This window comes from Brassica napus, chromosome C7, assembly GCF_020379485.1.
Source record: "Brassica napus cultivar Da-Ae chromosome C7, Da-Ae, whole genome shotgun sequence".
Classification (NCBI taxonomy): Eukaryota; Viridiplantae; Streptophyta; class Magnoliopsida; order Brassicales; family Brassicaceae; genus Brassica; species Brassica napus.
This window is the reverse complement of record NC_063450.1, coordinates 9,950,895-9,968,343: the sequence shown is the minus strand read 5'-3', so window position 1 is coordinate 9,968,343 and position 17,449 is coordinate 9,950,895. Positions and strand designations below refer to the sequence as shown.

Sequence of the window (17,449 nt, the reverse complement as noted above, 5' to 3'; positions counted from 1 at the left end):
GTTGTCCAAGTTATTTAACAAGGCGGCTGCTAGTGGTCTTATTGGTTATAATCCCTAGTGTAAAGATGTCAACATGTCCTACTTGAGATTTGCATATGACATTGTTGTAATGGCTCTTCGACATCACTTCGTAATACTCTGCTAGTGTTTGAGGATTTTGGAAATTTTTCAGGTCTGGAGATAAACATAGCAAAATCTACTGTCTTTGCAGCATGGAGAAGTAAACAATTGCTGGAAAATGAAGCTGCAGCAGTGGGGCTATCTATCTCGGCTCTACCCATAAAGTACCTTAGACTCCCTCTTACTTCAAAGATTATGTCGAGGAATGACTATGAGCCGTTGGTCTCAAAGATTAGGGACCGTTTCCTCTCTTGGACAAGCAAAGCTCTCTCCGATGCAGGAAGACTGTTACTCATAAAATCAGTAATCGCGAGTATGGCTTATTTCTGGTGTGCCGCGTGCTGTCTGCCGCAATCTTGTATTGATGAGATCGAGAGAATGTGCTCTGCTTTCTTATGGAGTGTATCACCTTATGATACATCAAAGGCAAAGGTAGCATGAGAGGATGTGTGTTGTCCATATGAAGAAGGAGGATTTGGAATCAGGCGTGAAAGATGTTAGTAATGTATTCATGCTGAAATTTATATGGCGGTTGTTCTCCTGCTCTAGTTCTTTATGGGGAGACTGGGCGAGACATTATCTATTGAGAGGGGAGACTTTCTGGGATGCAAAGGATACATGTTTAGGGTCTTGGGTTTGGAGGAAATTGTAAAGGTTGAAATATTTAGCAAAAAACTTCATACGGATGAACATCAGAGATGGTCGAAATGTGAGGTTCTGGAATGATTTGTGGCATCCGCAGGGTCATATAATTGAACTTACTAGTGAGATTGGTACACAGAATCTTGGTATAGCCAGGGAGGCAAGGGTATGTGAAGTTTTGCGTGATGGTGTGTGGAGATTTCGAAACTGCCGTGACCAGCGTATCAGAGAAGTGATCCAGGTCGTGTCCTCTTTTCCTTTATCCTTAACTGTATCGGAGCCTGATGGTGTGTCTTGGAAGTGTGGGGAGGATGAATTTAAGAAAAAGTTTATATCGTCTGCTACTTGGCATCTGCTTCGTGGGCGTAAGGAAGAAGTTCGGTGGAACAAGCTTGTTTGGTTTCCCCAAGGCGTGCCTCGTTATGGTTTCATTAGTTGGTTAGCTATAAAGGATAGACTTGCAACAGGTCACCAGCACTCGACAATGGGGCAAGGTGCAGGTCTGGGTCTATTGTGGAGAGTCGGATGAGACGAGGGATCACCTGTTTTTCGCATGTCTCTATACATTCAGACTGTGGTTAAGCGTTGTTGTCAATCTCTTTGGCTCAGACCCTGATCCAGACTGGAAAACCACGATACAAAGAATGCTCGCGGGCACTTATGATCGCCTCACCAACATTCTTTTGAGACTTGTTCTGCAGACTACGATCTACTTCATATGGCAAGAACGCAATGATCGACAACATAATGGGGCAGTGAAGACTGTGGATCAGCTTGCTCAGTTGATAAAAAAGACAATGAAGAACAGGATCTCCTCTACAAAGTACCACTTGAAGCCAGGGCTGCATGGGCTAATGCAGAGATGGTTTCAGGCTTAGTTTTAATTCTTTAAAAGTTTTGCAGTAGCGCCATACAAACTCATTCTTTGTACATATAAATTTTTCTCATGATGATCAATGAATTTAAAATTTCATCAAAAAAAATAATATCTTTAAACAAACAATTTGGGTTTAAAAGTTAAGCTGGAGTCTGACCCGCCACAGAGTGAATGTGGATCAAATTCTTTTAATATTTTTTTGTTTTAAAGTTAAGTTGGAATCTAACCTGCCACTGAGTGAATGTGAGTCAAATTGTTTTAATAAGTTTGTATTTTACAGATGTGGGCGGATGTGAGTAAACATATTTTACAATTTAGATTATCAAATTATTTGTAAATTAAAATATTTAATTTTAATTAAAATGATGTACATGTTAGCGGGTTCGCGGTAATCCACAAATTCAAAAGAGACAGATGTGAATACACCAAGGCTATGTTCGTTTTTGTATTTAATGCACCTTCTAAATGCAGTATCTGAAACAACATCTGGATATTGTATCCAAATATTGTTCATTTTTGTAGTTAGTATTTATATCCATATGAAACATCTAGATACTATGTTGTTCGTTTTTTTATTTTATAATAGAGTTTAAATAATAGTTTACATTGTTTTTCTGATTGTTATAAAATGCTAACAACCAGTCAAACCCTTAATGGAAATTAGCTCCGGTCCCAAAGTAGAATCCACCTTAAAAAGGGCTTTGTACTATGAAACTTAGGCAATCCTTGAAAATAACGGGCAATCCACATTGAACCACAATTCTGGAAAATATCCACCCAAGATGAAGCCACGTTAAATTTCTTAAAACCCGGAAGAGGTCTCTGCCAATTCGTAACCAAAGAGGATTCTTGTTACCGAACCTGCGGGATTTCATCATTCTGTTTTTGAAATGCCAGCCAGATAGAATCATCTTATGTGGATTTGGAGAGAAAAGAACAGAAGTTTTGTATGCTACTGAAATCGAACCAATAAGAGGAGTTAATGCGTTTAGCCGCTGGGTTATGGTGCAATATCTAAATATACTGAAGAGTCTATGGTGGTGTTCTTTCAAATGAGTATTACCAATATCAAAGCATTTCAAAAACATGTGGAAATAAACAACATCGAAGTCCAACGAATACAAGCCATCATGCCTGACAACGCCTAAGGTGACAGGATCTCAACAAAAGATTGAACACTGAAGGAAAACTTCCTACACCGACACCCTAAAGAGGTGACTTGGATCATGCCAACATTAGGCAGAAACTGAAGTGGATAAAATCTAGAATACATAGATAAAATCTATCCACTTCATTATGAAAAGAACAATCGACCTCGACAAACCACATTTATTCACGTGCTGCGAGATCACTGTCATCATTTTGAAACCTTAGTCATCCATTTTAACATTGGAGATCCCGATTCGCAAGAACTAACTTCTAGGTTCTTTGTCCGCTCAGTTCATCTTAGAACACAAGATCTCAACGAGGTAACAAGTTGCGGCCGCTATTGAATTGATGTTACTGGAAAAGCCACAACTCGATGAGAATGACTTTTAACTCCTCTCTTAGTCATATTCTATAGCTATGTCTTATACCGTAAGCGAGCTACTTTAGCTATGTTTCTTCTTACAAGCAAGGTACTGATTTCTGCTTTAGTCACAATTTTGTGACCAAGGTATTACTTTATTTTAGCTATGAAGCGGGTACCAAATTAATTTTTTTAGCTGAACAGCTCGTCAAGATCTCTAGCTCGGTTTCTGCTCAGAAAAATCTATATCTCTATTTCACCTGGAACTTAAAATGTTCGGGGGCTAGTAAAGCTGACTCCTTAAAACGAATTGACTTACGTTATGAGGCTCAAAATCCAATCAGCTTGACAAAAGCATATCAGACAAAGAACACGTTCCGTAGAAGAACCTTACCATGAAATCATTTATGTTGAAAGCAAACACAAATCTAGACAAACCATGCAGAAATACTTTATGATGATATGTTGTCTAACGATATTTCCAAACAAGTAAGGATTATATATATCCAGAGTATTTAGCTATGAGCTCAAAGTGGCCTCAAATATCTGATTAAGCTTTACGCTAACCTCCATAGTTCACTCCGCTCTCAAAACCCAAAGAAGAGAACACATAGTTCAAAGTACCTGCTCGAGCTAATACACAAGAACTTGCTATAATAATTGTTTTGTATCAAATAATTGGTTTGTTTTCCGACAAAAAATCAATCGAGTGACTTCATCAAAACGCAATGATCCATTGTTCAATAAAACCACCTTGAACTCAAACACCCTCACCTCACTGAACCGAAAAGGGTAATAATGAAATAGGAATTATTAAAAAAACCGAGTAAACAAGCATCAAAACTATGTCACGCCAGACTTACATCCAAAGCTCAACATATGAGTCCTTTGTACCAATATCAAGGGAACTCTTCATACTGCTCAAAATCAGTAATTCTGTTGATAAGCTCGACCCCCAATTTGGAAAGCACGAACTCGATTTAATTCCCATTTTTCGTGCGCCATGCACGGTGATAATAATTTTTAAAACATATATTATTTTCTAAAGTAAAAGTTTTAATTTAATTTTTTTTTAAAATTAGCTTTCTCAATATAAATATAAATATTTTTTCCTAAGTTATATTTTTTGGCTTATCAATTTTTTTTTAACGTCGTCGACAAAACATTAAACCCTAAACCCTAAATCCTAATCCATAAACCCTAAATCCTAAACCCTAAACCCTTGAATAAACCCTAAACTCTAGGATAAATCATAAACTCTAAATCAAAATCACTAAACACTAAAACACTCTAGGGTTTAGGGTTTAGATTTAGGGATTAGGGTTTTAGTGTTTTTTATTTAGAGTTTAGGATTTATCCAAGGGTTTACGGTTTACCCAAGGGTTTAGGGTTTACCCAAGCGTTTAGGGTTTACCCAAGGGTTTAGGGTTTATGATTTAGGGTTTAGGGATTAGGATTTAGGGTTAGTGTTTTGCTGACGACGTTAAAAATATTTTTTTTTAAATTTTTTTTTCTGTATCTATTATTTTTTTTTTTTACTTTTTTATTTAAAAAACATAATATAACTTGACAATATTTTGTTTCTTTTTTTAAAAGATATCAAGTTTGAAATAACGAAATTCTATTGGTTGCTGAACCTAGATTAACTCATAAATTAAAGCATAATAAGTTTTTCTTGGATTCACCTCTTATGGTGAATTTATTGGTTCATAACCAATAATATTTTGCCACCTCATATTCTGTTTTGAAAAAAAAAGAAACAAATAATAAGACTTTGGCAAGTCATGTTATGCTGTTAAAATAAAAAATATAAAAATAAATAAAAAATAGTAGTAGCTACGAAATAATTAGTGTTAAGTGTTTATGATTTACCCAATGATTTAAGGTTTATCCAATGGTTTAGAGTTTAGTGTTTAGAGGATTTTGTGGTTTGATGTTGGGGTTAACAATCTTATTATATAAAGCTTGGTTCTTCAAAGTTGTTAATTAACATGATCGCGACACATAACAATTATATAATAAGATTGTGACATGTGTTAATCTATTTCATAATTAAAAATATATATACTAAGATATTAACAAAAAACGAATTTTATTAAAAATCTTATTATATATATTATTTAATAGTAATTCTCCTTTTTTCAAATCATAATCAAAAGATAATTGCAAAAGATTATTTGATAATTATTTTCCTTCTAATATTGTGACATGTGTTTAAATATATAATGATTAAAAATATATATAATAAGATAATAAAAACGAAATTAAAAAAAAAACTACTTTTAAAAATTATTTAATAGTAAAAATGATTTTAACAAATATTTAGTAGTAATTGTTTTTAGAAATTTTCCTTTTTCAAAATCCTAAAAATAGATTTGAAAACAATTTATTTAATATAATTTTTTTTTCTAAACTTTTAATGAAAATATAATTATAAAAGATTATATTGAACTTAGTTCTTCAAAATTGCTAACTAAAATGATTGTGATACATGGTAGTTATATATTTAAAATTTTGATATGTGTTAAACTATATCATAATAGAAAAATATATACTAAAATAATAAAAATGATTTTTCTTAAAAATTAATTATAAATATTATTTAATAGTCTTATTATTATTATTATTATTATTATTATTATTATTATTATTATTATTATTATTATTATTATTATTATTATTTTTCATTATAATATTTGTTTTAAGAGATACTAAGATAGAGAATTATAAAAGATAAACATTAACTTTTAAGAAAAAAATGTTAAACAAAAACGAATTGTAAAATCTTACAAGTATAATAAATTATTTAATAAAAACATGAAGATAAACTAACTTTAAAATAAATCATATTACTTTTTTAAAAAGCATAATCAAAAGAAAATTGTAAAAGTACTCTTATTATTTTCTTATAAGTAAATAACTTTCTTTTTTAATCGATAATTGTATGTTAAAAAATTATGACAAAAAAAAGAAAATACAAATATTTCGCATCTATATTTAGGTTTAAGATTCCACATATTATTTTTACAAAACACAATAGTATTTACTTGAAAAATATTACCTGAATATATTTTTTAATTTCTTGATACAACTCCACTTTTTATTATCCTTATTACATCTTATGATGCTAGTATAACTTTTAACTTATATGATAAATATGTGTTTGTATGTATAAGACCAAATATATAAATAATTAAACATAATTTTTCTATTAAAAGTAAGATAGTTGTATAAAAATCTAAAATAAATAAAATAATTAATTTCTTTTTTAAAAGTCCAAATAAAATAAAAACTTAAAAGTAATCTTATTTTTCTTCTAATTAACTAATTTTACTTTTTAATAATTTTGTGTTAAAAAATATAAACCAAAATTAACTTCAAATATTTCACTTGATATGATTGTGATATGTGTCAATTAAAAAATTAGATGGTGAATGTGTCAATAAAAAGTTCCATATTATGTGAAAATAACTTCTTATTTACCAAAAATCTTAAATAAAAGAGGTTTCTAAAAGAAAATTCTTTTATAATCTTAACCAATTAAGAATTTTTTCTTTTTTAAAAAAAAATCGTGTCCAGAAAAAATTGTAAAATTTTATTTAATAATAATTTTTACTTCAAAAATTTAATGATAAACATGATAGTAACAATTATTCAATTAACAAGAAAAAATGTAAAAATATTAATGATATTGAAAAAACTAATTTTAAAAATTGAAACTTTTAAAAATAGTTAATATTAACTGGAAATAGTTATATGATAGAATTTGTTTTTTTTTAAATCCTAGAAAAAATATAATTGTAAAAGATTATGGAATATTAATTTCCTTTTCTAAAATCCTACAAAACTGTAAAAGAATATTTGATAAACAAAAAAAAATTGTATAATATTTTTAAGTCCTACTCAAAAGAGAATTGTAAAAATTTATTTGATACTATTTTTAAGAGAGTGTTTGATGATCAACATGATACTAAAATTTATTTAATTAACAAAAGAAGTGTAAAATTAGGATTGATACGAATTGTAAAATTAACAACTTTAAAAATATTTATTAATAACTAAAAATAATTATTTGATAGCAATATATTTTTTCTGAAATTCTAAAGAGCAGATAATTGTAATAGGTTATATGACAGTAATTTACCTTTTCTAAAATCTTACACAAAATTGTAAAAGAGTATTTAATATTATTTTTTATTTTTTTATTGTAAATAAAAAGGAGATTTATAAAATAGAATGTTTTCCTTTTTAAAAAAATCCTAGCAAAATAAAATTTTAAAGACTTATTTAATAAAATATTAAATTAGTACATAAGAACATGTATAATGTTGTCATTGATTCGATTAGTGTATTTAACTTTCATTTTTATTTTTCATTTCTTAGTCGGGATTGTGTTCATGTATAGTATTTTCTCTAATCCTTAGTATAAAGTTTATAATAACTCATCTATGCACCATGATTATAAAATAAAAATATTAACTTGAAATTATGTGTGAAAACGGGTTTTAATTATAAAATAATTCTCAAACAACATATGCAAAAAACAATCATTATAAAATAATTCTCAAACAACATATGCAAAAAACAATCATAATACTATAATAAAATGATTTATTATTTATGGTTTTTATTAAATTAAAACATCAAACAAAAATCGTTGCAACGCAACAGACTCATATCTTGTGTTAAAAAAAGTTTCTATTTTTGGCAGTTACTACTATTTTATTTATTTATTTTAACCTTTATATTTTAAAAACATAATACAACTTGGTAAATTCTTATTATTTTGTTTCTTTTTAAGAAGAAAAATTGAATATGTAGTGACAAACTGTTATTGGTTAGTAAACCTACGTATTTACTCCCAGAAAAACTCAAACATAATTTGAGCATTTAAATAACAATTTTTAGAAAAATCAGTTCATAAATAATGTAGGGGATTCATTCAATTTTTTGATTCTAAATTCGAAAAAGAAAGCCGAGATGGTCATGGCCCAGTGGCCATGCCTTGTGACAAAGTTCACCTTGGCATCAAGGGTTCAATCCCTCCTCTGCTCCAATGGAAGGAGCCTCCCCTTCATGGGGTTAATGGGCTAACAGGCCGGCCCGTTGTGGCCCGAAGTTGACAAAAAAAAAAAAAAAAATTCGAAAAAGAAAAGAAAAGAGAAAAGACGTTTGGGAAAGAGTTAAAAATATGTGTTGTAAACTATAGCACTTGCATCCGAGAGCAAACGACACCGCATTACCTTTGTTGATGTGTCCGGAGAAATTGTCTCGTCTCCGCAGTCTAATAAAAAAAAAAACAATGCCCAAAAAGTAAAAGAAGAAAAAAATAAAGAAGAAGAAAGGAAGAATCCACCATGTTCGATCATCAGTAATTGATCCAAATCTCGACGACCTTCTCCCTTTTCGGGCTACAGTAAGCAGCTAGGGTTCAAGAAATCCTCCCTTTTCTTAATAGCGATCGAATTTGTGCGGCTGCGATGAAGGCGATGGAGACTATACAGGATCTGATCGAGGAAGCCAAAATACGGACCGTATGGTGGGCCTTGTGCATCTTCTCCGTCACCTACTTCTTGACCCGTACGTCAATTTCAGACCTTTCTAGTTTCAGACACTATTGGTTAAAATTACAGTTTGATATGTTGTGAAGCTGCAAAATTGGATTTGGATGATCACGATTTCTAGTTTCAGACAAGAGATTCTGTATTTGTATCGTTCTGTGGTCAGCATCAGTTTGATATGTCCTGAAGCTGCAAAATTGCGTGTGGAATTAGGATGTCTTTAAGATCATTTTGGAACTCAGAAACCCACTTCACTTGATAGATGATATGTTTGTTTACTGTGTTCATGTTTTGCATTGATTTTTAATCATTATAGATGTTTTTTTGCTCATTGCCGTTCTCTTGTTCTCTCTCATGCAGATACGAGCAAGTCTATGTGGATGAATTTGCCAATGGCAATCCTCATTCTTGGCGCTCTTCGGATTCTTCTTAATCAGATTGAGTTCAGATGGAAAGTTATGCCAGATCCAAGACAGAGCAGGTTGTCTTATCCCGACAAGAAGCAGCTCTCCTTGAACGATCCTCGTCTTTCCTCTACCCCACCACCTCCTAGGTGGAAGAAGAAAATCGACTCCCCTGTTGTGGATGCTGCCATCAATGATTTTATCGACAAGATCCTTAATGACTTCGTTATAAATTTGTGGTACTCTTTGATCACGCCTGATAAAGAGGCCCCTGAACTCATCCGTGGAGTTATCATGGATGCTCTTGGTGAAATTTCAGTAAGGGTTAAAGAGATCAATATCGTCGACCTGCTAACTAGGTGCCGTCTTTTAGTCCTATTCCGCCATCAAAGTTCTTGAGTTTTGATTTGGATGATGATGAAATATCAAATGCCTGATTATGCAGGGATATAGTTGATCTGATAGGTGATCATTTGGAGATTTTTAGAAGAAATCACGCTGCTATTGGTACTGATGTTATGAAGACATTGTCATCTGAAGAGAGAGATGAAAGATTGAAATACCATCTTATGGCTTCTGGGGAACTTTATCCTGCACTCATTTCACCTGAGAGTGAGTACAAGGTATGAGGGGATAGCTCTGATGAAAACTAGGCAGTGGCGTTTTCAGTTTTACCTGAACGTTCTCTTTGTTTTTCTTACAGGTTCTTCAGAAAATAGTCGCTGGCATATTATCTGTGGTTCTCAGACCACGAGAAGCTCAGTGCCCTCTTGTTCGAACGATCGCTAGGGAGATTGTTACTTGCTTGGTAGTTCAACCTCTTTTGAATTTAGCAGCCCCCGAGTAAGTTCTCTACCTATCTGTCTTCCAGAATGTTATTGGTGTTTTATAATACAAACTAGCGAGGAACAACTTATGCTTTCAGAGTTTCAGATAAATATATCCAATGGAAGCTATACTTTAGACGCTGCTTTCAGTTTGTCTAAAGTAGAGATGCTAATTAAGTTTCCATATTTCCCCAGGCGTATCAACGAAGTGCTTGAGATCATTATCAATATTATTAAAGAGGGAAACTTTGAGCAGTTTTCTGGGGAAGAACAGAGTGTTTACTCTGCCTCATTGTCAGCCTCCGATAGCCAAGCAAAAAGTATGAATTTGGCAAAAGTTAATGAGCAGGAAACACCATCCGTAGACGATGAAAGACATCCTGAACTGCGCATTCAACAGCACTCTGGTGATTGGGCCCGGATGCTAGAGGTCGCAACGCAAAGGAGAACCGAGGTTCTTACTCCCGAAAACCTCGAAAACATGTGGACTAAAGGAAGAAACTACAAAAAGAAAGAGCACAAAAAATCTCTGAAAACGGGTTCTTCGGTTAGTACTACTACTGGTACAGAAGAAAAAGCAGTGGTACATTTGCCCCCTAGAGTTAGCGTTGATAAGCACTCACTAGTGCAAATCGAGGAGGATATTAGTAGAACAGCTTCATGTGAAGGAGGGCGCCACATGTATGAGGTTGGTGTTAGAAATGAACCTCCTTCTGATGGGAATAAGAATAGACTTAAGAGATCTAATAGTACGTCGGATCTTTTACAACCTGAAACGAGGCTGGCACTATTAGGAGTCGGTGAGGGGCCTCTTATCACAGATTTCTACACCAGTGCTTACATCAAGCACAATGAGAATCATACATGTGATAGTAAATCTCCAAACATCGTTCTTCACAAAGAGAGTCAGCAGTGCTCAAAGCTGAAATGTCGGGTAAGCTCTTGGCTCTGTATTACTCTCTTGTTTTTTGTTTGTGTGCGACAGACATGCACTTGAACAACCTTTTCCGTTTTGTGTATGTGTTTTGCAATTTATAACTATTTCTTTTGTGTTGAAGAGCTCTCAGAAGATTATATCTTATGTCTGTGTCGCTGCAGGTTCTTGGAGCTTATTTTGAGAAGCTGTCATCAAAATCATTTGCAGTATATTCTATTGCGGTGACAGATACGGAAAACAAAACTTGGTTTGTTAAGAGAAGGTTATTTTCTCATCATTTCTTGTGCACATCATTGGACTAGTTACTCATATCACTAGCTTTTGATATTGACTTTGTCATTGCTTGTTTTCTTCCCTTCAGATACAGTAATTTCGAGCGGTTGCATCGCCAACTCAAAGAAATCCCGAATTACAATTTACAGTTGCCCCCCAAGCGTATATTCTCATCAAGCACCGAAGATGCTTTTGTTCATCGCCGCTGTATTCAGCTGGACAAGTACCTACAAGTATTATTTTATCCCCTTGGCTATTTAAAAAAAAAAAAGGCATAATTACCATCATCATTTTCTTATTAGGCCATTTTTCTCTTTTCTGCAGGATCTCTTGTCTATAGCTAATGTTGCTGAACAATATGAAGTTTGGGATTTTCTAAGGGAGTCCTCAAAAGTGAGGACCTAAGTGCAATACCTTTTATTGCTTTCAGATCCCATTTGAATAGATGATCTGATCATTGCCGTTTTCGTTTTGTAGAACTATTCATTTGGAAAGTCTTCATCGGTGATGAAAACTCTTGCAGGTATTTTGTCAATATGTAGCTTCAAAAACAATGAACAGAATGAATAGAGAAGTGGTTATTGTTTACCTGTGTTGCTTTACTTTGCCAATATACTCTTTTTGGAATTGAGCAGTTAATGTTGATGATGCCATGGACGATATTGTACGCCAGTTTAAAGGGGTCTCGGGTGGCCTTATGCGCAAGGTTGTAGGATCTCCACTTGAAGAAAATGATCAAGTTCCTGCGCGCCATCTCTCCTGGAGTGTACATGACATAAACACTCAGCTCGCTAAGGAAACTGCAACCGAATCAATGCACAGCAGCATTTCCGATAATGAAGACATTGACAAACTTGGAGAAAATACCCAAGGGGAAGGTAGACTTGTTTCAGAAGCTAATGGGTGGCACTCAGATAATGAATTGGACTCTAAGTGTTTCCCACCAAGAGTGGTTAGACGTCTTGGAGAGCCTGAGAATATGCCCTTTAATAAGGAAAATGATTATAAAGCAAAATCTGAAGTAAGAGGGTTCAGCGATTCGCAGCATGCCGATCCATCCACAAGTGTGGCTCATAGTCCTACTGGCGTACCTGAGGTACATCATAAATGGTCCTTTAGTGTCTCTCTTGCACAGTCTACAATTTTTCTTGATGACAGACATACATAAGCCAAATGACCCAATCTGATCACTGCACCAAGAATTTAACTATGCTTAGTGAAACCTATTACCGAAGAGATTTAAAGTGCTAGTTCTTTTGGCATCTTCTGATTTTGAAACTTGGGAATACTTATCCTCTGATTTTTATTTTCAGTGGAATCCTCCCAATGTCAGTGTGCCGATTTTGAACCTAGTCGATAAAGTGTTTCAGTTGAATAGAAGAGGCTGGTTAAGGTGAGACAAGTAGTTATTCTTTCTGATGTTATCTGTTTGTAGATCGTGTTGTTCTATTTGACATGGCTTTTTTTTATTTTTGAATAATCTTAAAATGGTATTTTACTATAGGAGGCAAGTTTTCTGGATATCAAAGCAAATATTACAGCTAGTTATGGAAGATGCTGTGGATGACTGGCTCCTGAGGGAAGTGTGCTGGCTGCGGAATGAAGACACAGTAGCTCATGGAATACGTTGGGCTCAAGATGTAAGATTTAAGTTTTTCCCTTATCTTTTTCACAAGTAAACTGAATCTTCACCTGCTTATGAGATCCGATATCATATTTGAACATTCGTTGAAATCTGTTACAACTCAAGTAGGATAGTATCCAAAGATGCTTAGTTTACTTTGGTTGATGTAAGAAAGCAGAGGAAAAAATAGTATTAATGGAGTGATATCTCCAATTTGTGATGCTTGTAATAATCGTATTTGAGTTTTCTCTGCAGCTTCTTTGGCCAAATGGCGTGTTCTTTACCAGAGTGGGTGACGGTCAAGAGGCATCGGATAGGACCGACCCTAGTGATAATGCTTTCCAAATCGCAGGCCAACTTGGTGGTATGAAGGAGGTTAAACCCAGTTCCTTTGAGCAGCAATTCGAAGCTTCACGTAGGGCTAGTGAAATCAAGAAATTCCTTTTCGGTGAGTATCTTAGGCTCTCCTCAGATTAACTCCTCTAGTTAGTTTTAAGTCTCATTGGAAGTAGCCTCAACACTTGATGTATTATCAGATGGGGCTCCAACAGCCTTGGTGAGCTTGGTAGGGCACAATCAGTACAGGAGATGCGCAAGAGACATCTTCTATTTCACTCAGGTTAGTCTTCTTTTTCAGAGTAAGGGGTTTAATTAGGATTGACTCATCCATCATTTTGGCTTGACACGTGAATCATTAACTGCAGTCAAACGTATGCATAAAGCAACTAACATTTGCAATACTGGAGCTGCTACTCCGAACGGTATTCCCGGAGCTGAAAGATCTTCTGAGAGACATAAGGGAGAACTCGAACGTTCGGTCAGAGTAATAGAGCACCATGTTTATAATGAGGGAGGTAGCCTATGATTGACTTGAACCAGTTGCTCATCTTTCTCTTTGTTACATTTTGATTCTCTTTTTCTTTTTAGTGCTTTTTTGGGGTTCTTTTAAATATTCTTCCTTGTGTATAAAACATCAATTTGCGGGGTTTTGTTTACAACAATGACAGAAGGGTTCTGTATATAAACCTTTTGTGTGTTTCTTTCTTTTGCATTTATCTTATTGATATGTTGTTTTTGTCTGCAAACTTGGGAGGTGTAAGTTATTTGCTTCATCATTGTTAAGACATGAAAGTTCAAAAGACCTATTTAGGAACCTCAGTTACATAGCAGCTGTTGCATTACAATGTGCCTCTCTCTCTCTCTTACAAATGTCTTCCACTCAAAGAATTTACAGCATTTGCATAGAGGGCGGTAAGCGAGTACTGCCTCGGATTGTTAACGTCGTACCAAGAGTTAAATGACTCGAGGTTCTTGTCTGTCCCTGAAAACGCCACATGAATTTGGATGTTGCAATTAGCTTCGCCTCCACTAGCTTTGCACTTTTCTGTTGGGACCGCAATCCGTCCCGTTCAGATTCAGACACACAGAAGAAGATGCTCCTTTGCATGATTCGCATCCAAAGCTCTTCCAGAACAGATTCTGCAGCACTCCCTTCTGAAACTCCATTACCTACCATACATATAACGACTCAGTTCTCTATTTCAATGTTGATTGTTTCCAACAGGGTTTAAGGGTTATTCATTACAAGTGTGAGATCTGTTATTGTGTTGCTTCCATCTGCGACCTTTACAGGATAAGATCTTATTGCGTATTTCGAGCCTGCGAATCCAACCATGTATCCTCCTGCTTCACTCTTTTTACTTCTTTAAGTCTCATTGAGATTACACCATATAGCCAGAGAGAGACTTACCGGCTTTAACGTACTTGTGTCGATGGAGAGAAGAGAGATCTCATCCACGTTAGGTCTAAAAAGCGCGAGCGGAGCCATCTTGACAGCTAAACCTGTAAAAGCCGGAAAACCGGACCGATGTAAACGATATAATAAAAGCGAAGTTAAGGAAATAGACGAATATATAAAAACGAATACGAGGACGATAAGAAACCGTATTCGCAAATAGACATGGAGGCGAGATATGATCTCTTTCCTTAACTCAAAATATTCGCTCCGTTAGTGAGACGGGACTGTACGAATATAGAGTCCCAGGATACAACCATGGCAGACGAATCACGCCTCACTCGTGATCGCCCTATCGAACTATAAACTCTACGAAACACTCTCGCAATATAGACTTACGCAGAGGGATTTTTTGCTGTTGGATTTCGATCAGGAAAAAAAAATTCTGAAATGAAGGAAGAGGAGAGACGATATTTTAAAGAGCCGGAGAAGACCCACTTCCCGCAACAGCTGCTGCACGTGGGCGAGAATCTCGCGGAGATCGAGGGAAGTTGAGTTCCGAAACTTCTTCCTCAAGACTCTCTCTTATCTCGTTTTAAATTTTCGAGAGGATAACATGCATGACGTTTTTTTATTTTTTAGACAAACTACTTGTCGTTTTAAATAAAATTGTATGTTGTTTTTTCCCGAAATAACTGGCAAAACGTTGAGCTTAACTTGGTCCAAAAAGAATAGTTCTTATCGGGCCAAAGGCCCTCCACCCAAGCCCAAGCCCAAGCCCAAGCCACGCCGAGCCGGCCGGACGGCGGCGGCGGTGCGCGCGTGGGGAGCTCTCTCTTCCTCTGAGTTGTTTTTTCCTCTCATGTCATGAAGACATATATATACTCCTCAAAATCAACTCTCCCAACCAATGTGGGATGTTGTTAACTTCATTTCATTAAAGCCAACAAGGCTTTTTGTAAGAACCCATAGGCCCATTTCATTTTCACATTTTGCCATATATTATTTGAGCCATTAGGCTTAATAATTAGGCCCAACAATCCCCCACATGAATAGAAATGACTCTTCTAAAACATATGCAGACTAAATGCAGACTCGATAGACTCTAAAGAAAAACTATACTTATTCTAATCATGATTAGACTAGACAGACTTATCGAGAGTGTTTGCGAAAAATTCACTGTGTTTGAGTTGGTGGCATTTTTAAGCCTTGAACCACTCATAGTTAATATCTGTCGGGTTTACTTTACCAGAAGGTGAACATGATGTCTTGAACCAACCGGTGTTTTATGTAAACCGAGACAACAGGCATAACGCAGCTTCATTTTCTCGTAGAACTTAGTTCTCTATTGTGTTCATTGTGGCCCTGAACTATTCCTGGTTTTCATGAGTGAACTTAGAGAATATAGCCTTGCATTCATTCTCCTAGAAACGGCCCCATTTCACACTCATTAGGTGATTGACCATGAAAAGTATTGAGTAATACCCCGCTTAGAAGCTATGGAATCATTAAAAGCTTATGCTTATCCTTCACACATTTGTTAGCACTTTTATCATCTTAGGAGCTGGGAATAGACTACTTTGTCTCAAGTGCTTTGGTTAGATTCTGTTTGATTTTGTTTTCCCTTTGAACCTACGTCTTGGGATCTCCAGTCATGATAGGTAGGGTTGCAATCAAGCATCCTCATTCGTTATAGGCTTTAAACCCATTCCTTTTGATGATTTAGCAACAACATCTCGTGGCAAACCTTTAGTAAATGGATCCGCTAGGTTGTCAGCCGATTTGATGTAGTCTATTGTGATTACACCAGTTGAGATAAGTTGTCTAATGGTTTTATGTCGTCTTCTGATGTGACGAGATTTTCCATTGTAGAGATTATTCTGAGCCCGAGCTATTGCTGATTGACTATCACAATGTATGCGTATAGCTGGCACAGGTTTCTCCCACATAGGAATATCTTCCAAAAAATTTCTAAGCCATTCAGCTTCTTCTGCTGCTTTGTCTAAGGCTATGAACTCAGATTCCATGGTAGATCTGGCTAACACTGTTTGTTTGGTAGATTTCCATGATATTGCTGCTCCTCCTAGTGTAAAGACATATCCACTCGTGGATTTTGAGTTTTTAGAATCTGATATCCAGTTAGCATCACTGTATCCTTCTAAAACTGCTGGTTCTTTACCATAGTGAAGCCCAAAATCTTTGGTGTAGCGCAAGTAATTGAGTACCCTCGTTATAGCTTTCCAGTGTGTATGACCTGGATTACTTGTATATCGACTAAGTACGTTTACTGCATGCGCCAGATCCGGTCTAGTACAATTGGTCAAGTACATGAGACTTCCGATCACACGTGCATACTCGTTTTGTGAAACCGCTTCACCTGAATTCTTTGTCAAGTGCATTTGGGGATCTAACGGAGTTTTCGCCGTACTATTAGAGTAATTTTTAAATCTCTCTAATATTGTTTGAGCATAATGAGATTGGGTTAAGATAATTCCGTTTGAATTTCTTGTGACTTTAACCCCGAGAATTACATCTACTAATCCCAAGTCTTTCATCTCAAATGTCCCTTTGAGCATGTTCTTTGTTTGATTGATAATGTCTTTATTGCTTCCAATAATGAGCATATCATCTACATATAGACATAGCAAAACATACGCATTTTTGGTAGTTTTGTAGTATATGCATTTGTCACATTCATTAATTTTGAAACCATTTGACATCATTGTATTGTCAAATTTTTCGTGCCATTGTTTAGGAGCTTGTTTAAGCCCATAAAGTGACTTTACAAGTCGACATACTTTGTCTTCCTGTCCGGGAATGACAAAACCTTCAGGTTGTTTCATGTAAATTTCCTCTTCTAAATCACCATTTAGAAAAGCAGTTTTTACATCCATTTGATGGATTTCTAGGTCTCTTAAGGCTGCGATTGCTATCATCAG

At 35.1% G+C, this 17,449-nt stretch overlaps 1 protein-coding gene and 1 long non-coding RNA gene across 2 annotated transcripts; one reads left to right on the top strand and one right to left on the bottom strand.

The window, feature by feature from the left end:
- Positions 1 to 8,400: 8,400 nt before the first annotated feature.
- LOC106445620 lies at positions 8,401 to 13,920 on the top strand. The gene is made up of 15 exons (XM_013887207.3): positions 8,401 to 8,729; positions 9,071 to 9,473; positions 9,560 to 9,737; positions 9,818 to 9,957; positions 10,137 to 10,875; positions 11,040 to 11,140; positions 11,240 to 11,384; positions 11,476 to 11,544; positions 11,629 to 11,674; positions 11,787 to 12,247; positions 12,465 to 12,544; positions 12,656 to 12,791; positions 13,031 to 13,223; positions 13,312 to 13,394; positions 13,480 to 13,920. Exons 1-15 carry the CDS (start codon positions 8,630 to 8,632, stop codon positions 13,600 to 13,602), a joined length of 2,997 nt encoding a protein of 998 aa, XP_013742661.1. The 5' UTR covers positions 8,401 to 8,629; the 3' UTR covers positions 13,603 to 13,920.
- On the bottom strand, positions 13,674 to 15,645 carry LOC111207961. Its single transcript, XR_007325887.1, has 2 exons — positions 14,361 to 15,645; positions 13,674 to 14,284 (listed from the first exon to the last, which is right to left on the bottom strand). It is a non-coding gene; the product is annotated as an uncharacterized LOC111207961 (long non-coding RNA).
- Positions 15,646 to 17,449: the final 1,804 nt, after the last annotated feature.

Coding starts and splice junctions, on each gene's coding strand:
- LOC106445620 (XM_013887207.3), top strand. CDS start 8,630: ATGAAGGCGATGGAGACTATACAGGATCTGATCGAGGAAGCCAAAATA. Junction 9,958..10,136: donor TTGAATTTAGCAGCCCCCGA/GTAAGTTCTCTA, acceptor ATATTTCCCCAG/GCGTATCAACGAAGTGCTTG. Junction 12,792..13,030: donor GAATACGTTGGGCTCAAGAT/GTAAGATTTAAG, acceptor TTTTCTCTGCAG/CTTCTTTGGCCAAATGGCGT.